This window comes from Ahaetulla prasina, chromosome 18 (assembly GCF_028640845.1).
Source record: "Ahaetulla prasina isolate Xishuangbanna chromosome 18, ASM2864084v1, whole genome shotgun sequence".
Lineage (NCBI taxonomy): Eukaryota > Metazoa > Chordata > Lepidosauria > Squamata > Colubridae > Ahaetulla > Ahaetulla prasina.
The window spans coordinates 10,857,887-10,881,327 of record NC_080556.1 but is presented as its reverse complement, the minus strand read 5'-3'; the positions used below and the strand labels follow the sequence as shown (position 1 = coordinate 10,881,327).

At 44.4% G+C, this 23,441-nt stretch overlaps 1 protein-coding gene across 3 annotated transcripts in view; it reads right to left on the bottom strand.

Annotated features, from left to right (window-relative positions):
- The window catches only part of SPEN (spen family transcriptional repressor), a 59,556-nt gene that overhangs the window by 12,830 nt on the left and 23,285 nt on the right, over positions 1-23,441 (bottom strand). Inside the window, exons 4-10 of one of the 3 annotated variants that reach the window (XM_058161471.1) lie at positions 14,140-14,300; positions 12,903-13,103; positions 11,306-11,457; positions 4,114-4,239; positions 3,352-3,465; positions 2,043-2,156; positions 862-962 (exon numbers count right to left, since the gene is read on the bottom strand). In XM_058161471.1, the coding sequence (XP_058017454.1) occupies positions 862-962; positions 2,043-2,156; positions 3,352-3,465; positions 4,114-4,239; positions 11,306-11,457; positions 12,903-13,103; positions 14,140-14,300 (969 nt within the window). The remainder of the gene's footprint in view (positions 1-861; positions 963-2,042; positions 2,157-3,351; positions 3,466-4,113; positions 4,240-11,305; positions 11,458-12,902; positions 13,104-14,139; positions 14,301-23,441) is intronic. The other 2 variants (XM_058161473.1, XM_058161472.1) reach the window with 2 other exon arrangements.

Genomic DNA, 23,441 nt, shown 5'->3' with positions numbered 1-23,441 from the left:
CCTCCTGGTTATTTGGGATGAGAGAGAAGAAGACTGTCCTTCACCATGTCTTTCAAACTTGCCTTCAAGAAGGTGTAAGTATTTCATCACTGGAGGTTTTTAAGAAAATACTATATGGCCACCTGTCTGAAATGGTGTAGTGCCTCCTGCTTGAGCAGGGGACCGGACTAGAAGACTTCCAAGGTTCCTTCCAACTCTATCTCGACCACCAACACCCACCCACCCACCCCAAAATTAAACACAATATGGCAGGAATGGGAGGTTAATGATATATATCCGTGATGGTGAACCTATGGCATACGTGCAGGAAGTAGCACGCAGAGTCATCTCTCCAGGCACTCCAGCCATCGCCTGTTATTCTTCTGGCTGGTCTTCAACGCATGGGAGTGCCAGAAACCGGAAGAGCAGCTCCCTGGAGTGCATCTGCGCGCCGGGAAGCTTAGTTTCCAGCACATGTATGCATGCTGGTCAGCTGGTCTTCGCGCACACATGCGCACCAGAAACCGGAATACCAGGTGATCGGTGTATACTGCTGTTCCAGTTTCTGGCGCTCCCACCCGCGTGCATGCTCCCGTTTCGGCACTGGGTGCCGAAAAGGTTTGCCAACACTGGTATATATAAAGAGAAATAAAAAGCTGGTTTTAAAGTTGACAGATACTTTTCTGAACTGATCAATATTTTATTTTAGGTTTTAGTTTCCTCTTCAATAGCCTCTTCAGAATGCTACATGACACAAATTGAAAATTCTGCAAAGCAGACGCTTTACCGCAGAGAAGAAAAATCCGTCCCTGTTCAGTCGAGAATTGCTTTCCGGTTCCAAAATATGGAGAAAGGCAACCATGTGCACGGAGAAAGACTCACCTTCTTTCTGCAAGCATTTCGTAGAAGTCTCGAATGTCCTGACCCGTTTTCTCCATAGACTGATAGAATGACAGCTGGCTCTCGCGGTTCGCAAAATCCACCTGAAAGATAAGAATTACTCAGGCAGGCCGTTCTCCTCTATTTTGGCTAATTGCCGGGCATGAAATGTGAAAATATTCCCGCACAGGTTTACTCCCCCAAATGCAACCATGAAAATAATGGGGGAAAGCCAAATGTAGGGGGACAGGCCCCACCCCGAACTGTCCTCAGCAGAAAAAATAGAACATCTGTTGCTCTGGAGAAGATGCTAACTTTCATAGAAGCTTGTCAGTTAGTGGAAGCCTCACAGGTTCCTCTTGGACTGCTTGATTGTGACCACAGGGACCCCATCCCGTGGACCACTGAAACAGGCAAAATATTCTCACCAGGTGCTCGTTTGGCCATCAAGCTCTCTATGTCCCCCAGTGCAACTTCTGAAAATGATATCTCCATGTGCCGAAGCCAAAGAAGCCCAGGAACCCTCCGATTCATTGAAAACCAAAGGGCAGCTCTCAGGGGCCAATTGCTAAAAGGCTGAAGGCAAACACCGAAGACACACCATCCCACAACACTTCCTAGCTTTCCCATTACTGACATCTAGGGCAGGTTCAAACGGCTGGAGCTGCCAGGTACGAGGAGGCTCACAGGACCATCCCTGCTTCACAGGCAGGTTCAGCTCCTGATTGGAGATGACACACTACAAGGACCTGCTTGGTTTGCATTAATCTGATGGCAGAGAAAAGGCAGTGTATGGAAATACATAGCCCTTCGACCACCAATTCCAGAATTGAGGCAAAAAACAAGGTGCATGATTAATCTTCCTTTAAGAAGGTTGCCCCATAAACACAGTCCATATAGGGAAGGGAAGGGGGGGAAAAGGGAAAGGAAAGGAAAGGAAAGGAAAAGGAAAGGAAAGGAGGAAGGGACAAGGGAGAGAAGTGATGAGGGAAAGGACAAGGGAAGGAAAACCTGAGCAAAGCAATAGCAGATTAGAAGTCAGCTGCAGGACTAATGTAAATAATGATCACTCTGGCTGGGGATTATTTTATGCTTGATGGCTAGAAAATATTCTGTGCCACACAGAATTTCCCTTACATATTTTTTTTTTTAAAATGGCTCTTGAAGAAACTAATTTTGCAGACCTTAATTTGATTCCCGCCGATTTTCCTCCCCTTGGTCTCTTTGACAGCCGCCTGTGCATATTCTATCTCATTGTAGAGAACCAGAGCCATGCCTTTTAAGCGATCAAACACCACCTGTAAAAATAAAATGAAAAACGAAATAAGAGGGAAGAAAGGGGAGGAATCATCATAGCAGCTGAAGCCAAATGAGTTTTCAACTGTTTCAGAGGTGAGGATGACAAGAATTTTGAACATTCTCTGGGATGTCATCATTTTGCTTTTTAATTCCTTATCCACCACAGTCATCTTAGCGGACTAAAAACAGGATTCCGCATTTTAGAGCATTTATCCAAAAAAGTAAAAATTCCCCCAATGTTCCTGAATGTTCTGCTTCTGTTTCAACCCAACAGGCTTGCTTAGCTGGGCCCAATAAAGCGCACTGTTCATTTATCCTGCAATGTTACAAGAGCCGCTGGGCGGAAGTCAAGATCAATAGAACTTGAATAGAACTTAGAAAGGAGCCTCTAAGAAGAACCTGCTGGCGGAACCATAGGCCAGCGTCCAAAAAAAACATGAAAACAGAACTCAGGGGTGATACTCAATGCCCAAGCAGACTAGACGACAGAACACTTTGAGATAGGGGTCCCCCAACCCCTGGTCTGTGGACTGCCAAAAACCGGTCCACGCAAACAAGCGAAGCCCTATCCACTGGATGTAGGCAGCACACAAAACCACACACCCCTCCAGTCCAGTGGTGAAATCCTCTGCCGGTCGCCACAGGTTTGCTGCCCGCGCATGTGCAGTGCGTGCCAGACACACGCTGCAGTCACGCATGCGCAAGTGCGTGCCAGACACATGCTGTGTGTGCATGTGCCGCAAACGCGCACGGCATGTGCACGCATGCGCAGTGGGCACCAAACGCAGCTGTTTGAAGGTAAGTAGGGGGAGAAGGTAAGAAACAGGGGTTGGGAACAGCTGTGCCGCACTATTTAGATTTCCTGCTTTCTAGCAAATATAAGTCGCACGGCACAGCTGATCGTCGGAAATACTGGTTCGGATGAACCGGTAGCTTTTTTTTAAACTACTGATTCAGCTGAACCGGTAGTTTTTATCACTACTGGTTTGTCCGAACTGGAGCAAACCAGTACCATTTCATCCCTGCTCCAGTCCATGGAAAAACCCTCTCCATGGAAAAGGTCCCTTGTGCCCGAGAAAGAGGAAGGGAGGGAGAGAGAGAGAAAGAGAAAGAGAAAGAGAAAGAGAGAGAGAGAGAGAGAGAGGGAGGGAGGGAGGGAGGGAAACTCATACAATGGAAGACCGGCCCACCTACCTTCACCACTGGGCCGTAGCGGCAGAAATGTCGCCTCAAATACTGATCTGTGAGGCTTGTCGCTAGTCCGTCCAGCCACACGCAGTTGGTAGGCATGCTCTTCCCAAAGCCCAGCTGGACACCCAAGTGGAAAAGAGCCAGTCAGACAAGAAACACACGATTAAACTCATTTCGACAAAACCGTCATGGAAATAATCATGCTTCCGTGGCGAGCATCAACAAGTCCGAGCGTACTCTCTTTGATGCTATTTGGGCAAGCTCACTCCCAGGTTAGTTGATTAGGATAAGCTTCCCCTGTGTGGTGCCGTGAAACAAAGCAATTAAGGAGGAAGATGGGAAATGCGCCTTGCCACCTCTAGGCCAAGCCTGCCAACAAGGTGGCCCAGAAATGCTCTTGAGAGGAGAGAAAAAGGAACCGGGAAGAGTGGGGCTCACTGATTCATTCCATCTGGATGCTGCAGAATCTACGCCAATGGTAACGGTAACAGAGGTACATAATACAACTAACAAAACTAATACAAAAACTTAATGTTACCAACAATTGGACAGTAGGTGTTGATGGAGCCATTACTGAAGAACGATAAAGGTGACAACACTCTCCAGAAGAGCTCTAGCTTAACAATCAACAGTTTCGTTAATAATCTAACTATCAGGAGTCAAATAATCTGACCTGAGCAGCGAGGTTGAACCAAGAGGCAGGGTCAATAAATCCCGGGCACTGCCCAGAACTGTAGAGCCCTGGAGGCCATGCCCTCGACGTACCTTGAGGCGATTGTTTCCAAGATATTCTCCATCCATCTTTTTGATGGCTTTGCAGACGCTGGCAATATCGCAGAACTGCAGGAAGGCATACTGAGGAATCCCGTTCACTTTCTTAATGTCGATATCCTGGTGGGGAAGGGAAGCATTAAGGGAGAGTCTAGACCGGCAGCACCATGGGGAGGAGGCAGCTCCCTCAAGAGGAAACCCCTCCCCCTTCCAGGGTAGCTGACACACACTTGGCTGGGGTGCCCTATTAATGAATACTCCCTTTCCGCTTCCTCCCAATGTCTTTCTACCGCGGGTCTCCTGGAGGCTCCTAGCACCCTGCTCTTAGCTGCTTAGTCCAACAGCCCAGCCACCCCTCATTATTGAAAATGAAAACATAGCTATTCCGTCCAGTCTGCACTTATTCTCCTTGAACTGGAAGCAGAGAGGAAAAAGACCAGTACACCCTTTCTCTCAAGTGGAGAAGATGGGACCAAAACTCCAGAGGCTACCTCTGAGCCTTCCTCTTCAGAACAATGGGCAAGCTTGTTCTGTGCTGACTGCGTGCACATCGCTGGCGGTTTTTTGAGAAAAGACTGGACAGCCACCTGTCTGAAATGGCATAGGGGCTCCTGCTTGAGCAGAGGATTGGACTAGAACAGAGGTCCTGTCAGGCCCAACCTTTCGGACCTCAGGGACCGAAATAATTCATTCATTCATAATTCATAATTTTATGAATTCATAATTTTAAATCCTGTGGACCACTAATATGATCTGCCTAATGGCTGGCTGGCTGGGTGTGGCTAAGTGGTCATGTGACTGGGTGGGTGTGGCCAACTTGATGTCACTCATCTTGAGGGTTGCCTCGCCGGTCTCTACTCGCCCCTCCCCTCCCAGCCACTTGGTGGCTCCTCAGGGCCCCAACAGGAGCAGTTGTTGGAGCTAAGCAGCCACCAAGAGGAAGAGTTGGCAAAACAGCTGGCTCAGTTCAAATTGGATCTGGCCGAGAAGGAGGCTCAGCAGAAGCACCTCACTGAGGACTAGGAGCATAGGCTTTCCAAGCAGAGGGAAAACCTGCGGGAGTGCAAGGCCAGGTACTGGCACCTGGAGGCTCAGCAGACTGAGACGGTCAGTCAGTTCCAGGCCGTGAGGCAGTCCACTGGAACAAGGCCCTCCGGGTCTTCGCCACAGCGGCACTTCCCTCCATCCTTAGCCCAAAGCCCCACATCAGGAGGCTGAAGAAGACCCCAAGTCGGAATTTCTGCCCCCTCCAACCCGCACAAGAAGATCCCAAAGGGGGACTCTCTGCAGCAACACAAAGGTTCATTGCACTTATCCAGCCCTGGGACCCCTGATTTAGTGCAATATAAAAAATGCAAATAATTTTTCTGCGGACCACCAAAATTTTCTCGCGGACCACCAGCGGTCCACCGACCACCAATTGGTGACCGCTGGACAACAAGACCTCCAAGGTCCCTTCCATCTCTATTCCAATTCAATTTGATCCATTGTTGATCAAGCCCAGCACTCCAGTCTTCCGTTTCTTTGCAACCCACAGCTTTAAAGACAGTAAGTTCTAAAGACAATAAAAATAATGGCCGCCTTTTTTCTTCATTAACCTGATGGCTTTTTATCAGAAACCGAAAGGGCCCTGAGTATAGCCCACTTATGTTATATATGGACAGAGAGAGCGCACAAAATCTAATGGAACAACCACCAGCATCCAGTACAGGACAAAACCCAAACGTTTTGCCCTGAAACTAAGAAACCTGATTAGTTGAAACAAACAGAGGTGAATGAGAAGAGTACATGACTGAGGGGAACAAAATTATGCTTTGTACATAAAGTACAAAGTACATAAAGAGAAAACATTTTCCTCTTCCCCAAATATTAGAAATATTATCTAATGAAATTTAATCCTGAAAGATTCAGGCCAGACAAATGGAATTTAAAAATTTTTTTTTGCACAACACTGGAATTCGCCCCCACAAAACATGCTGGCTACCAGCTTGGCTGGCTTGAAACAAAGGTTGGATTATAGTATAGTATAGCCTTTATTGTCATTGTACATCATGTATACAATGAAATTGATTACCGTATTTTTCAGAGTATAAGATGCACCTTAGTTTTTGGGGAGGAAAATAAGAAAAAAGCTGATTGGCAGGTGGATTGGCCTCCTGGAATACCCCCAATCAGCTGTTCCCAGAGGTGAATTTTAGCAACAGGTTCCTTGGTTGCAAGCTCTGTGCCTGGCTTGCTTTTTTTTTTTTTTTTTGCTTTTTTTTCTGCCTCTGAAACTCTGTTTCAGAAAAAAAAAATTCTGCCTCTGGGGGGCTTCTTTTCTGAAGCTCTTTTTGGGGGCTTCTTTTCTGAAGCTTTGATGCCTTTTTCAGCCTCTGAAACCTCTGTTTGAGAAGCTGGGCAGGGCTACATTCGGAGTATAAGACACACCCAGATTTTCACCCAGATTTTCTTTTTTCGGGGTGGAAAAGGTGCGTCTTACACTCAGAAAAATACGGTAAGTCATGGAAGACCAAGGCCCTGAGGACTGTGCGACGCCTCTGAAGGCCATCTGCTGAGCTTCTTTGTGCAGCCACTGGGTCACTGTGAGAACAGACTTCTGGGCTAAACTAGCCAGCGATCTGATCCAGCAGGGCACAGCCTGAGTTCTTAGCCTTCCAGAAAGTAACACAGACACACCCTTGACTTTCAAGACAACACACGCTGCAAAAAAAAAACACAAAAAAACACGGTGCCAGCAAGACAGAGAAGGTCTGAGCCATCAGCTGCTCACAGCAGAATAAATGTCGCCTTTGATCATTTACAGAAGAAGGGCATCAGAGTTCTTAGCAAATCTGGTCTCGGTACAAGTAGGTAAGCAAAGCTTTGCTCAACTGGGCGAGCGTTAAATGTTTCCGTGGAGTAATTGATACAAGAAGGGATAAGAGAACCTCCTCCAAGAAGATACCTATACATGCAAAATTACCAAAATCCTTTTTTGAAATGATGGAAGACTTTGAGTTTAGAGATATATGGAGGTTACGGAATCCAGATGAGAGAGATTTTACTTTTTTTTCTGATAGGCATCAATCTTTTTCACGCATTGATTTTATTTTAATTTCTAATGACTTGCTTAAAACGAAGATATTTCCGAGGTGTTTAACTGACCATAGCCCAGTATGGATGGAATTATTACAAGGGAAAAAAGGTGGTAGAACATGGAGGTTGAATGAAAATCTGTTTAGATATGAGGATAATGTAACTTATTGTAAGAAACAGTTAAAAGAATTTTTTGATTTTAATATGTACAAAGGGACACCTATAGGAACTGTGTGGGAGGCGAGCAAAGCGTTTATTAGAGGATATTGATTTTATTTGGACAACAGGCAAAGGAATAATAAACAAAGGCAGCGTAGATATTTGGAAGAAGAAATTCAAAGGAAGCAACAGTTATTAATTCAAAACCCACAAGATCATAAACTTAAAGAGGCTATAAAAATATTACAGAGTCAATTTAATATGTTAATGGCAGACCAGGTGGCAACGAACATACAATATGCTAAACATAATACCTTTTGTAATGCAAATAAACCTGGGAGATGGTTGGCATATAATTTAAGGAAGAAACAGAAAGCACGTGTCATATAAAAAATAGAATATAAAGGTAAAGAGATATACCAACAGGATAAAATTAAAAAGGCATTCTCAGAATTTTATACTGCACTATATGCAAAAGACAAAATATTGGATAGGGACATTTATGATTATTTGAAAGATTATAAGGTGAATATTCTAACATTAGAACAGAGGAGGAGCTGAATCGGCCGATAGCTACTGGAGAAATAGTGGAGGCAATTAAACAATTAAAATGGGAAAACCCTGGTACAGATGGTCTTACAGCAACTTATTATAAAAAACACAGGATGAAATATTAGGCCCACTTAAAGAATTATTTAATCAGATACAATTAGGGTGGGAATACCCCGTCATGGAAAACATCTTTTATTTCACTGATACCGAAGAGGAGCAAGACTGCTCTAAACCTGGTAACTATAGGCCGATTTCACTTTTAAATAATGATTATAAGATTTTTGTAAAAATAATAGCAAATAGATTAATGTTAGTTTTACAACAAAGAATTCATACTGATCAATCTGGTTTTATAAAAGGGAGGCAGATGAGGAATAATGTTAGACAGATTAGTAATATATTGGAATATTTGGAAGAAGAATACTTCAGCGGCACTTATTTTTTTGGATGCAGAGAAAGCCTTTGATCGATTGCATTGGGATTTTTTATTTAAATTAATAGAGAAAATGCAATTTGGAGACTGTTTTATTAGAATAATTAAAGCGATTTATGGAGAGCAAACAGCACAGATTATAGTAAATGGTAGTTTGACAGAAGTTATTAAGATTGCGAAAGGAACAAGACAGGGATGTCCCTTATCACCATTATTGTTTGTTTTGACTCTGGAACCATTATTAGATAAAATACGAGAATTAATGAAAATAGAGGAATTAAGATTAGACAATATGAGTACAAAGTTAGAGCTTTTGCAGATGATGTAGTGGTTACGTTAACGAATCCTATAAATTCAAGTAGATTTTTGTTGGAAGTAATTGATAAATATGGAAAGGTATCAGGATTTAAAATAAATCAGAATAAAACAAAAGTGATAATTAAAAATATGTCTATACAACAGAAACAAAAACTAGAGGAAATGACAGGATTTGAGGTAGTAAAAAAGGTTAAATATTTAGGGGTCTATATTAGCTCATCGAACAAGAAACTTTATAAGAATAATTATGACTTGCTATGGCAAAAAGTTCAGAATGATATGAGTGGCTGGAAGAAATTGCAGTTATCCCTATTGGGAAGGATTGCGGCTATTAAAATGAATGTGTTACCTAGATTTTTGTTTCTGTTCCAGATGATACCTATAATTAAAAAGGATAAAAATTTGGAAGATTGGCAGAGTGGGATTAATAAATTTATATGGCAGGGTAAAAAGGCGAGAGTTAAAATGAAAATAATACAGGACTCACGGGAAAGAGGTGGTTTAAGAATGCCTAACTTTAAACTATATTATGAAGCAGTAACCCTTTCAGTAATAAGTGACTGGTTTAACTTAACAGAGGAAAGAATTTTGAATATAGAAGGTTATGACTTGTTATATGGATGGCATGCGTACTTATTTTATGGAAAAAAGTGGATAGGGCTTTTAAGAATCATGTGTTGAGAAGTGCTCTTTTGGGTCTGGAAAAATATTCGTATAAATTAGATTACAAGATTCCTATATGGGCGAGCCCTAGACATGCAATAGAGAATATAAATATAGAACAGAAACAGGAAATGATTACATATAAAGAACTTTTGTATGCTGAAGGAGGTAGATTGCAATTAAAATCATTACAGGTATTAAAATGAAGAAGGAGGAATTATACTTGGTTTCAATATGGGCAAATAAGTGCTAGATGGAAAGAAGATCAAAAATTGGTATAATGCAAAGGGAGGAAAATTTAATAAAGCAAATTAGAAATCAGACCCAGGAGCATATAAAGAGATTGTATAATGTGTTGCTTGAAATAGATTAGGAAAAGGATTTGGTAAAGGATTGTATGATAAAATGGGCACAGAATATTCAGGAACCAATAATGTTGGAAACATGAGAGAAAATTTGGGTTAGAAATGTTAAGTTTACACAAGCACAGAATTTAAGGAAAATTTTTATAAGATGTTTTATAGATGGCATTTAGATCCCAAAAATTATCATGTATGTATCCTAATATCCAAGCGAAATGTTGGAGGTGTGATTGTGATGATGCTACATATTTTCATATTTGGTGGACTTGCAAGAAAATTACCGTATTTTTCAGAGTATAAGATGCACCTTAGTTTTTGGGGAGGAAAATAAGAAAAAAGCTGATTGGCAGGTGGATTGGCCTCCTGGAATACCCCCAATCAGCTGTTCCCAGAGGTGAATTTTAGCAACAGGTTCCTTGGTTGCAAGCTCTGTGCCTGGCTTGCTTTTTTTTTTTTTGCTTTTTTTTCTGCCTCTGAAACTCTGTTTCAGAAAAAAAAAATTCTGCCTCTGGGGGGCTTCTTTTCTGAAGCTCTTTTTGGGGGCTTCTTTTCTGAAGCTTTGATGCCTTTTTCAGCCTCTGAAACCTCTGTTTGAGAAGCTGGGCAGGGCTACATTCGGAGTATAAGACACACCCAGATTTTCACCCAGATTTTCTTTTTTGGGGGTGGAAAAGGTGCGTCTTACACTCAGAAAAATACGGTAAGTCATGGAAGACCAAGGCTCTTGGCCCTGAGGACTGTGCGACGCCTCTGAAGGCCATCTGCTGAGCTTCTTTGTGCAGCCACTGGGTCACTGTGAGAACAGACTTCTGGGCTAAACTAGCCAGCGATCTGATCCAGCAGGGCACAGCCTGAGTTCTTAGCCTTCCAGAAAGTAACACAGACACACCCTTGACTTTCAAGACAACACACGCTGCAAAAAAAAAACAAAAAAACACGGTGCCAGCAAGACAGAGAAGGTCTGAGCCATCAGCTGCTCACAGCAGAATAAATGTCGCCTTTGATCATTTACAGAAGAAGGGCATCAGAGTTCTTAGCAAATCTGGTCTCGGTACAAGTAGGTAAGCAAAGCTTTGCTCAACTGGGCGAGCGTTAAATGTTTCCGTGAAAGTTCACCGAATTTACAATATCGTTATCATCGCAACATCTGCACAGATTCTGTTCATCGCAACATCTGCAAAGATTCTGTTGTCACTTTCCTCTCGCTTACAGCTCCCCTTCCTCTCAAATGTTTCTCCCGGGCTACATATATATAAGAAAACTCCCTGGCCAAATCCAGGTGAGCTTCAGCTGAGCTCGCCCTCTGCTGCTTTACCCATGGAGGGTGGGGGCAGGGGGCAGGGCATGAGAAAAGCATTCTTTCTGTCAAAACCACTGTCACCATTGCTTCTGGTGTAAGAAGTGCTTCCTGGGATCACCTGGCACCGGTCTGGGCATGGGGGTGGGAGAGGGATGGCAGCACTCCCAAGTCATTGTCTTCAAAAGACTGTATTTGGATGGCTAAGACATGGACCCTCTTTCAGGGTTGGAATGCTGTGATTTCTGTTACTAAATCTAGCCCCGGGCTCGGTTTTTCGAACATGTTACGACACAAAAAGAGAGCTAAACCGCCTGTACGTACCACTATTCCTCCAAAACGCTGGAAAATGTTATGAAGGTCATGATATGTGGTGGTTTTCTCAAGGTTACCGATGAAGAGAGTTCTAGTCGCCTTAGGGTGAAACTCATCAATCTTTTCATCCAGTGGCCGGAATTCGTTCTCGCTTTCGGTTTCTGAGGGCAAAAGAAACAAAAATAGCAAATCTTCCGAGACATTTTGCTTCTACAAATCTAGCTGTTATTTGGGTCAGTAACCCCCTTCCCACTCCAAAGGATTTTTGTTTTTTTTTTGCACTCGGGGATGCCAGAAGAGAAATGGTTAAGACTAGCCTGGGAATGCCTGAGAGGCAATGAAAACGTGAAATACAATTCACAGCAAAAAAATAAAATTCAGCAAACTAACCTGGGGAAAAAATAGCTGATAGAACCACTTCGGAGATGATTTGAGTGTCATTTTTGATTTTCTAATTATAGAAGGCCAATACGCAAATAAAACCAGCTAAGGCTGCACTGTGCTAAATAAAATGAAAGCGGGACAAGTAATCGGGAATCCTGAACGTGCAAAGCGCTCTGCGGTGTCTCATTTTTCCCACCTCCGGAAGGGGAAGCACCCGAGTCGGGTCAAACTAAAAACCAAGCATCTGCTTCCGCTTTTACTTTAAGACGGAGCCAGCAGAAGCAGACAGATGGTAGGCGTGATCCCTCCAGAGTTCCGGCATCCACAGGAAGAACAAATTCTGACAATCTGACTGAAAAGCAACGTTTAGACCGGGGGTCTCCAACCTTGTCAACTTTAAGACTTGTGGACTTCAACTCCCAGAGTACCTAGAAATTCTGGGAGTTGAAATCCACAAGTCTTAAAGTTGACAAGGTTGGAGACCCCTGTGAGAGTGTGATGATGGGAGGAGTGACTAGAGATTATAATTTAAGATTTATTTTGGATTATGATTGTTAGTTTTGATACCCCGCATTTTGTTCTGGGAAGTCTCGGGGGGGGGAGTAAGGGGGAGGGTAATAAAGAGGGGGACGAGGGTAGAAAATGGATTGATGGTTAATGTACAGGGATGATTGAAGGGGTATAATTAATGTAAGGTCGGGGCTGCCCGGTTACCATTTCAGAATGGTGGGAAGGGAGAAAGGAGAAGAGAGGAGGAGGTAAGAAAGAGAAGAGGAGGAAGAGGGGATAAGGAAGAGGAAGGAGAAAGAGGAAAGGAAGAAAGAGGGCTAGAAGAGGGAGAAGAAAGGAGTAGGGGGGAGGGAGGAGAGGATGTGGATAAGAAAAGGGGAGGAAGGTTGTGGAAAGTAGAAGAAGGTAGAGAAGGGAAGAGTCAAGGAAGGGGGTGGTGACCGGGCAGGCCCGATTAATTGTATATGACTATACATTAAATATGTTATTGGGTATGAATGTAAAAATAAAACTTTTTTATAAAAAATAATAATAATAAAAAAGTTGGAGACCCCCAGTTTAGACAGTTCAGGCCCTAAGATGGCTTCGAAATGGCCTCGAATCTTCTCCATTCCACCCAAAACGTTCTGATATGCTCCAGCCAGGCGTCTCTGGGCCAGAGAAAAGTCACGGCTAGTTCCCAGGGATCACGAAGGCCTTCCGAGGGGCTCACCTGGCCCTATCCAAGCCGTCACTTCAATCTGCATGCCAAAAAACAGCTTCCCTTTGGAGGCGTTCAGGGCCTTCTCCTGATCCTCCTGCTGGCGGAAGAAGACCAGTCCGTATCGCTCTTCAGAGGCCCCATGAATCTGGACAGAGGTCACCTTCCCGTACTTCTTGAATTCATGGAACAGCCCATCCTTGAGGCTGGTGTCTACACCACAAGGAGCAAATCAAAAGAAGGCACGGTCATCTTTGGAATCCACAGCGGTCCTTTTAAGCTTGAAGCTTCGGTTGGCGTTGTATCTTTTTATATCCATATAGCAAGAACACAAAACAACTCCCACGCCTGCTGGCATGGCCTCATCGAGCGCCTGCTCCCTCCTCCTCTCCTTTCTTGAAGCCCTTACCTACTGTGGGTAGCACCTGCATTTTGGCTGGGAGCAGTGGTGGAGTTCAAATTTTTTTACTACCGGTCCTGTGGGTGTGGCTTGGTGGGCGTGTTATGGCTTGGTGGGTGTGGCAACGGAAGGATACTGCAAAATCCCCATTCCCTCTCCATTCCTGGGGGAAGGATACTGCAAAATCCCCATTCCCTCCCCACTCCAGGGGAAGGATATTGCAAAATCCCCATTCCCGCCCCACTCCTGGGGAAGGGTACTGCAAAATCCCCATTCCCGCTCCACTCCTGGGGGAAGGGTACTGCAAAATCCCCATTCCCACCCCACTCCTGGGGGGAAGGATATTGCAAAATCTCCATTCCCACCCCACTCTGCAGCCAGCCAGAGTTGTTATTTGCCCATTCTCCAAACTACTCAAAATTTCCGCTACCGATTTGTCAAAACCTGCTGAATGCCACCCCTGGCTGGGAGGTATAGAAATGAAAAAGAAAGCCCAGAGAACCCTCCTCATCCTGGCGGGAGTGGGGGTGGGGGTGGGGAGCTAAAAAATATTTGTGTGGGTCAAAAGAAGGGCTTTACTGTCACGTAGCCCCACCCCCTTCTCTATGATGAGCAGAGAGGAACGTGCCTGGACTTCCTTGGTGGGTAAAATCTCTGATTACAATGTGAAGGGGGAGCCAGCTTCAGTAAAAATAAATATCAAACCGCCTATTTTCAAAATGTAGGTCAGAGGAAGCCATAATGTAATTATTAAACTGGCTTTACGTGTTCGGGCAGAACGTTCCCGTCAGCCTTGGCACGGCTGGGTGGAGTGGGCACTGCGGTGCAGGGAAGCTGCGTGGGACTTACCTGTAGAGCGCACAGGAAGATTCTGGACCTTAATTCCAAAACTTTTACGGGGTTCATCTTTTTCCAGAGGTGGAAGCAATTGGGAGGTGGGGGCTGGAACAGCCGTCGACTGAACCGAACGGGCTGGAGATTCGTCACTCGAACTGCTACTTGAGTCGCTGCTACAGACACAAAAGGAGACCGTGAGAAACACAGTTAGGAACAGTGATGCCGAGGCGCCAAAGAAACAAGCAAGATGTCAGGCTCGGCTTCTTCTCCCGTCCCGGAGATTGCTATGTGTCACCTTCAAGGAAGCCCGAAGGGGTGAGGTACAAGCGAGAAAGGATTGAAGGCAAATCGTAATCCGAAATCTCTTTTTAACTCTTCGCTGATGGGGAATAAATCTTCCATTTTAATAACAACAGCAACAGCACTGAGGCTTATATTCCACTTCACGGTGCGTTACAGCCCTCTCTAAGCGGTTTACAGAGTCAGCCTCTGGCCCCCAACCATCTGGGTCCTCATTTTATCCACCTCGGAAGGATGGAAGGCCGAGTCAACCTTGAGCCTGGTAAGATTCGAACTGCCAAACTGCAGCTAGCAGTCGCAGCTCGCAGTACTGCATTCTAACCACTGGGCCATCACGGCTCACGTTTTAAGCACCTAATATCTCAAGAACATAGACAAGAAGCCGGGAATTCCCATTAACTGAAACAGCCAGCAACATCTAATAAAGAGCTCTGCACCAGAGACCTATGAGGCCTGGATCACAACAGAAGGCCATGTTTATACAAACAAGTCAACCCCACTCAAAGAACTCAGCCTCACTGAAAGCTGACAACAGGGAAGTTAATTAAATCTTTGGTTTCAGCTTATCAGTAGTAATACAGGAAGCCTGAAAAATTACGCTGTTGTTGTTTTTTTCCCCCTTCAGAGAGCAGCATGATTAAAATGAACGCTTCCTTGCCTTCTACCACGAAACTAAGAAAAGTACAGGTTGTAAAACCACAGTAAGCAACTTATTACTTGCAAATCTTAATCAGCTCTTCCCAACTTGGCCCCTCCCAGATATTCCGGAATACAGTCACAGAATTCCCTGCTCAGGGTTCTGAGGGCTGTAATCCACAACATCCGAAAAAGCACTTGGTTGTGGAGCAGTGATTTTATAGAAGGTGTGGCAGGTAGTCCTCGACTTACAACAGCTCGTTTAGTGACCGTTCCAAGTTACAACATGATAGGAAAAAGTGACTTATGACCGTTTTTTTCACACTCACGACTGTTGCAGCATCCCCGTGGTCATGCGATCAAAATTCAGACGCTTGGGCACGGACTTATATTTATAATGGTTGCGGTGTCCTGGGGTCACGTGATCCCCTTTTGTGAACTTCTGATAACCAAAGTCGATGCGGGAGTCATAGTCATGAAACAGCCGTGCGACTAACTTAACAATCGCACTGATTCCCTTAACAACTGTGGCAGGAAAGGTCGCAAAATGGGGCAAAACGCCCCGAACAAATGTTTCACTCAGCGACAGAAACGTGTGGCCGTTAAGTTGAGGATTACCCATACAAAAGTTTAGTAAGGAAAGGAGAAACATAGTATGTGGAAGTGGAAAATAAAAGCCCCCATAAAGCGTGGGAAAAGGAATTTCGCTGAAAATCAAAAGTACGTTTATAACTTGTCTCAAACTCACCGCACGGAACTTTAAAACCAAACTTTCGTTAGCATCTGACTGCTTGGAAAGACACGATGTTAAGTTGGCAAAAAGGGCAGGGCTGTAAAGGGAATTGCACAGTCTTGCACACCTGAGGGACCTGTACAAAGACTAAGGACTTAAACCACCAGAGAACTAGAACGGATCTCATTAGCACCGCTGGGCAATATGAGCAGAAGTTGCATTCAGATATGCAGGCGAAGAAGTGACGGTGCAAGTGGAAAAGGAAGTAATTGCCAGCAATAGCAAAACATTACGGTAACTAAGAAGAGACTTAAGACGCCATGGTTACAAAGCGCTTCTTGGCACTGTCCTAGGTCAGGTGAGAAAAGAGTTTGTGCCAGGTGATCAGTGCTTAGCCAAATGAGTCTGAATCCCCAGTTCGAGCCGACTCTCCCAAAAGGAGCGCCTGGCACAGATCCCAGTTCAAAGGGTGCAGAGTTGGGATCTTCCCCAAGCTTTTCCCACAGCGGGGGGAAAGCGCTCGTGCGGCAACCTGCAAAAAATCCAAGCTAAACTACCCTTCCTTTCCTGGAATATTTGCCTGCCCCTGATTTTCAAGAGGAAAGGAAAAGGTGGGCGGGGGCGACTGGACTGCTCCACCACGTAAACTCTAAGGCTGTCCCCTTGGTGGGGGGGGAGGCAGGTGGGTTGGAAAGTTGCTCCTACTGACCCAGAAATAAGCTAAGAGGCTTGAAGACCTTTGGCCTAATTCATCGCCATGTGGTTTCCTCCAAAAGAGAATGCAGAACTTTCACCGAGAACTTTATCAAAAAACAACAATATGGAATTCCCACGCTATGTGCATCCTATTTTTAAAATCTTTATCTCCCCAAGTGTTTTACTAGGCATTCTCTCCTAGCAATGGGGTTTCTAAATTATTTAAAAGGGGGGGGGGAGTAAATAATGCAGCAACTTGCTGTTTTCCTCTGGTAACCCAGTACAGGAAGACCCAACAATTCCCAATAATATAAGGGCACAGACGCCCGACTGATCCTTGCCAACTGTCAGTTACCCCGAAACAAGGAGATTTCATCCTCAATCCTAGGGCTGAGCGAGAGGGAGGCTTGTCCAAAGCTACCCAGCTGGCTCTGGATCCAAGGCAGGACTAGAACTCACAACCTCCCAGTTTCTAGTCCAGGGCCTTTAATCACTACACCAAAACGGTCTCGCCTCATTTCATTCAACAATTCAGAGTTTGTTTGGGTTTTTTTAAGTCGATGAGATTCTTTGTAAATGAGGGTTTCCTTTAACTAGACTAGAAACAAGGATTGCGAGAAAATAAATGTCTTACAGAGTTGCAGAGAATACTAGATCATTCATTCTAGACAAGTAAGATCTATATTTTAATTTTAGGAGTGAAATGAGTTCAACGGTTGAACTGCGCACGTGTCTAAACACAGCAAGAAAACAATAGACTTCCTTTGTTTTTAGACAATGTATTTGTGTCGCAGAAGGACACACAACTGTGTGGGAATGACAGGCAAGGCCTCTCCCAAGACAGGACCTGCCATCTGCAGATGTCTAAATCATCACTCGTAGGAGGGACTTTCAACAGCTGCGGGGTTATGTAGTCTTTTCAAAGTCGGAGAGAAGTTCCCAAAATGACCAAGAGTGAAGGGCAAAGAATTCTACTTTTCTCTCCCAGCCAACAGGCAGGTGATAGGAAGTGCCAAGGTAAACCCCTACTTGTTACCCTGCACAAAAGTACCACCCAATTTTCATTTGACTGAAGAATATCTCAATCACTGTTCAGGGATACTGATCTTTGCAAAAGAAAAAAGAAAAAGAATTTATTTCTCATCCTCCCAACCTGCTACAATGGTGTGGATAAAAAAACCTTGAGTTTTATTTGCTTCTCTAGCGCTCGGTTTTACTCCCAAAATCCTTTGAGGCCAGAAACTTTGCTGTCTGATAGACCTTTGCTTCCATTCAGATTCTGCCATCAGAGGATGCAAAAAAAAACAAAAAACAGATGCGAACCAGGCAAGCCGATCTCGGCTGTTGGATCCAACACAGCTCCAGCTGCAACATTAATGTATCACCTAACATTAATATACCACCTCGCATCCTGGACATAAACTGTTTCAACTCCTACCCTCAAAACGACGCTATAGAGCACTGCACACCAGAACAACTAGACACAAGAACAGTTTTTTCCCGAAGGCCATCACTCTGCTAAACAAATAATTCCCTCAACACTGTCAGACTATTTACTGAATCTGCACTACTATTAATCGTTTCATAGTTCCCATCACCAATCTCTTTCCACTTATGACTGTATGACTATAACTTGTTGCTGGCAATCCTTATGATTTATATTGATATATTGATCATCAATTGTGTTGTAAATGTTGTACCTTGATGAACGTATCTTTTCTTTTATGTACACTGAGAGCATATGCACCAAGACAAATTCCTTGTGTGTCCAATCACACTTGGCCAATAAAATTCTATTCTATTCTATTCTATTCTATTCTATTCTATTCTATTCTATTCTATTCTATTCTATTCTATTCTAAGACTAGAGGCTGATTAAACAGTAACTTCTCATTATCATAATTTCATTAACAAGCTAAATGCACAAGGTACGCGAAGCGACCTCAAGCAATATTCTGTTTTTGTTGGAAAGCAAAACTAAGTGCATAAAGAAGCAGAAATGCAAACACACTAGTCTCTCTCTCTAATGTATAGCAGTTATATCCACACACACACAGAGTTGCCAATGGTTTCAAACTGCCACACAGTTGCCCAGCAAGCCCAAAGCGAGGCATAGGCAACAGGTTTCTATTTGAGAAGACATTTCCCATTCTTTCAGGACTGTCCACGATTTTGAAAAAAACGCCAAGTGAGGTTAGAAATATCCCTGAGGCAGGCACAATGTGCTCTCCACTCTTAGCAGGGGGCTTGGCTTTTTATTAACCTGTGAGTCACAGAGAACAAACTGAATCTACCAAAGGCTCTAGAAGGACTAACATCTGGGTAGCGAAAACACCTGGGGAGGCATCCAAAATATTCTCTGTATTCACCCTGGCCCTCCTCTTTTATCAATCTTGTATCAAATGCAGGAAACTGGGTTAAAAAGCACCAATTGACAAGGGGAAGGCATAATGAACTGTAAATGAGCCGAAGAACTGATAAAAAGGGTCACAGATATGAATTGTAAATCTTAAACCTTTCTGAAGCGTTAATCTACACATTCCCTTGAGACAAACTTAAAAGATATATTTTTTTGGCAGAGATGACAGGCGCTGAACTGGCTGAAAGCAACTTCATGCGCATTTTCAACAGCCGCCCCCAATCGAAGGAAAAACTGCAGCGGTTGCAATAATCCCCAGAGTTCCTCAAATCCAAGCTCCTTCGAACCAAGAACCAGGTTCCCCTTGGAAAGCAAGAACTTTCTTTCGCCTGCCGCATCCGAAACAAGACACTTCACAGTAAGTTGGGAGAGCGGAGAAACCCCAGCGCCTGCAGAACCATTTCTTGCACGTGAATTTTTTAATCAGTCCAATCGGGTAAGCCCATAAATGGTAGCAAGAGCCACCTGAAATAGAAACCAAGCGTAAACTCAGAGAAGAAGAAGCAAGCACCAGACTCTATGGCAGTGGTTCTCAACCTATGGGTCGGGACCCCGTTGGGGGGTGTGTCGAATGACGATTTGCCAGGGGTCGCCTAAGACCATCGGAAATATGGGAAGTATACTTGCGAGTGGAAGAATCGCGCTCCAATGGTTGACTCCACAAGCCAGCTGCAGGCTCTTCAAATCGCTAGCCGAATTCGGCTTCAGGCGCGATAAATTAAACAAGAGAGAAATCTTTGCTCTGATGTCTCCCTCTCAAGCCAGCTGCAATCACTCCCAATCGCTAGCCTAATCTGGCTTCAGGCGCCATAAACTTAATAGGGGAGGAGTCTCCGCTTTAATGCCTCCGTCCTCAAGGCAATCGCAAGCAGTTCAGATCTCTAGCCAATATGGCTTCAGGCGCGATAAATTCAAAACGAAAATAATTTTACGGTTGGGGTTGCCACATCGTGGGGGATTGTATTAAAGGGGTCGCAGCACTATAAAGGTTGAGAACCACTGCTCTATGGGGTTTAACGCAGGCTGCCAAGGTGAACTGATTTTCTCCTACAACTCTGAGCTACCTAAGCCAAGCGATCAGCTGGTGTCATACTAGTTAATGCTGGCATGTGATGACGTTTGTGCGGATAAACTATCAAGCTTTTCTCCCCCCTCTCCAGCTAAATTTAAGCTTGTGAAAAACCAGTCCTGCACTCCAGCAGAATCCTGAAGCAAGGTGGTCCTTCAAGGTGATGTCTTCCCATTTAAGAGAGATTTTTTTTAATTGCCCTCCGACTGCTGTGCATTAGTAGACTTGGCTACCCTTAATTTAAGCACCATCTCTTCCTGCTTCCCTGCCCTTCGCTTTTGCCTAAGAAGAGAAAAGGTCATGGGGGCTTGGTGTTTCATAGACTGTCCTCCCAAGACAACTTCAGGATGGATTTGCTCATCGCAGCACAATGCCGCAAATACTCTCCTCCTCCTGCAGCTGCGCTCAGAAAAACCCACAGCCCATGTTAACACTTTGCCTTGGCATAGGCAGACTCTGCAGAGCAGCCTCTAAAATGCAGATAAAAGTGTCCTAAAAAGTCAACAATTGTTTGCTCCAAGCATTTTTAAAATAAATTAAATAAAGAAACCAAAGAAGGGCTTCTTCCTACAAGCCAGGCTGATTGCTCCTTCCTCTCATCGTCTTTACCATAAAATTCTACCATAAAACTCTGTTGCTGATCAGGTTAATTGGCGAGAAAGAGACATAAATCTACTTCCTCTCCCTCATGTTCTTTGTTCAAGACCAGGGAGATTCCCTCCTCCTTTTTTCCTAGTATTGCCCTTAGGCCTCTTCACAACTGCTTCTTTCAACTGACTTTTTATTTTTAGACCAGTGCTCCACTTAAACAATAATGTTATTAGTTGCGAAGTCGTGTCCGACCCATCGCGACCCCACGGACCACGTTCCTCCAGGCCTTCCTGTCCTCTACCATCCTCTGGAGTCCATTGAAGCTCACACCGACTGCTACAGTGACTCCATCCAGCCACCTTGTTCTCTGTCGTCCCTTTCTTCTTTTGTCCTCAATCTTTCCCAGCATTAGGCTCTTCTCCAGGGAGTCCTTCCTTCTCATTAGGTGGCCAAATTATTTGAGTTTCCTCTTCAGGATCTGGCCTTCTAAAGAGCAGCGTCAGGGTTGATCTCCTCTAGCGCTGACCGGTTGGATGACCTTGCAGTCCAAGGGATTCACAGGAATCTTCTCCAGCACCAGAGTTCAAAGGCTTCAATTCTTTGGTGCTCAGCCTTCCTTATGGTCCGACTTTCACAGCCATATATTGCAAATGGGAAAACCATGGCCTTGACTATAGGCACTTTTGTTGGCAGGGTGGTGTCTCTGCTTTTTACTATACTGTCTAGATTTGCCATAGCTTTTCTCCGCAGGAGCAAGCGTCTTTTAATTTCTTGGCTTAAACAATAGAATTCTAGAAAAAGATGGGTTTTGAAACCATTTTCATCCGAGCATATCAAATTATAATGTTTGTTAAAGCTGATTGACAGAAAAGTGCAGTCATTCCCCAAGGCTGAGGAAAGGGCAAAAACTGAATGTTTGTGTCTTAAATTAGACAATAATGTAAGTTAAAATGAAAACATTTAGAAACAGATGCTAGATCAAAGCAGCCATCAACACTAAAATATCAGAAATCTTCTTAATGTAGCAAAATTGAAACCTTTCCAAAAGCTCAAACCATTCCTCAATGTTTAGGACTTTTTAAGTCTGGGAACATCATCCCAAGGAAACAAGGAGTTTATGATGCTAGGCATCATTTCTAAAAATAAGAGAAACAGGAAAAGCCACCACAGCAGCCCAAAATAAAGCTGATAACAACACATGGAAAGAGATGTAGGAAGGCGGACTTTGTCTAAGGAGATTCTCAAGTCATCCAGGTCATGATTGTCCCAAAGGTACTTTTTCAAGGGGCAACTGGATTTTCTGGTTTTTCTTTGAAGACTTTTTGCTTCTCGTTCAAGAAGCTTCTTCAGCTCTGACTGGATGGTGGGGAATGGAAGGATTTATACTCCTTGCAGACAGCTGGTCATTTGCATCCTTTTAAAGAGTTGTTGAGGCCACTTTGAGGTTTATCTGTGTCCTCAGCGTCACCTGAGTGGTGCAAATGAATGTGGAGCCTTCTTGGAACTGCTGAAAGGACTGAGTTATAGACCGCAGATAGGTGGTCCCTCCCCCTCTTTTGAGAGAGGGCTGTTCAATTTTGACATAGATGCCCTCTCTGACCCCTCTTTCAAACCAGCCGTCAGACCAAAATGTGGACTTTGCTGTCTTCAAAAGAGTAACCAAGAAGGCTCCACTCCCATTTGCACTACTCAGGTGATCCTGAGGACACAAATGAACCTCAAAGTGGCCTCAATGATTCTCTAAAACAGTGGCTCTCAACCTTTATAGTGCTGCGACCCCTTTAATACAATTCGGCGACCCCAACCATAAAATTATTTTCGTTTTGAATTTATCGCGCCTGAAGCCGTATTGGCTAGTGATCTGAACTGCTTGCAATTGCCTTGAGGACGGAGGCATTAAAGCGGAGACTCCTCCCCTATTAAGTTTATGGCGCCTGAAGCCAGATTAGGCTAGCGATTGGGAGTGATTGCAGCTGGCTTGAGAGGGAGACATCAGAGCAAAGATTTCTCTCTTTTTTAATTCATCGCGCCTGAAGCCGAATTCGGCTAGCGATTTGAAGAGCCTGCAGCTGGTTTATGGAGTCAACCATTGGAGCGCGATTCTTCGACTCGCAAGTATACTTCCCATATTTCCGATGGTCTTAGGCGACCCCTGGCAAATCGTCATTCGACACCCCCCCAACGGGGTCCCGACCCACAGGCTGAGAACCGCTGCTCTAAAAGGATGCAAATGACCAGCTACCTGCGAGGAGTATCAGTCCCTCCCTTCCCCATTGATTTCGCTCGTCAGAAGGTCACAAAGGGGGGATCACATGACCTTGGGACACAGCAACAGTCGTAAGCACGAGTCAGTTGCCAAGCATCTGAATTTTGTTCACATGATCATGGGAACGCTGCAAAGGTCGTAAGTGTGCCAAGTCCCTTTTTTCAGTGCTGTTGTCACTTTGAACAGTCACTAAGTGAACTGCTGTAAGTCGAGGACTACGTGTGCACAGCAATTGCTGGCATTCTTTTAGAATATTGTTTTCTTTTCCACAATAAATCTACTTGTCAGAAGTCCTTGTATCACTGAGAGTTGTTTCCAAGCCAGCCTTCTGGGAGAAGCCTCGCATCAGAACGGACTTTGGAGTGGAACAGCGAGTCCGGGAGTCACCCCCAAAGACCCTTATCCAGGCTTACAACTGACTAGGAATGTAGAAGAGGTTCAGCGCATTAACTCTGCTAGGCGCAGAACAGCTGCTCTGTCCCAGAACCCAGAACATGGTCATGTTTTAGTCCATACAGTAGAATTGCCGGTCACGAACGCTTCTGACCACGACCAAATTGGGATCTGACCAAAAAATTCAAATTTTTTTTTTTTCACGGCCGAT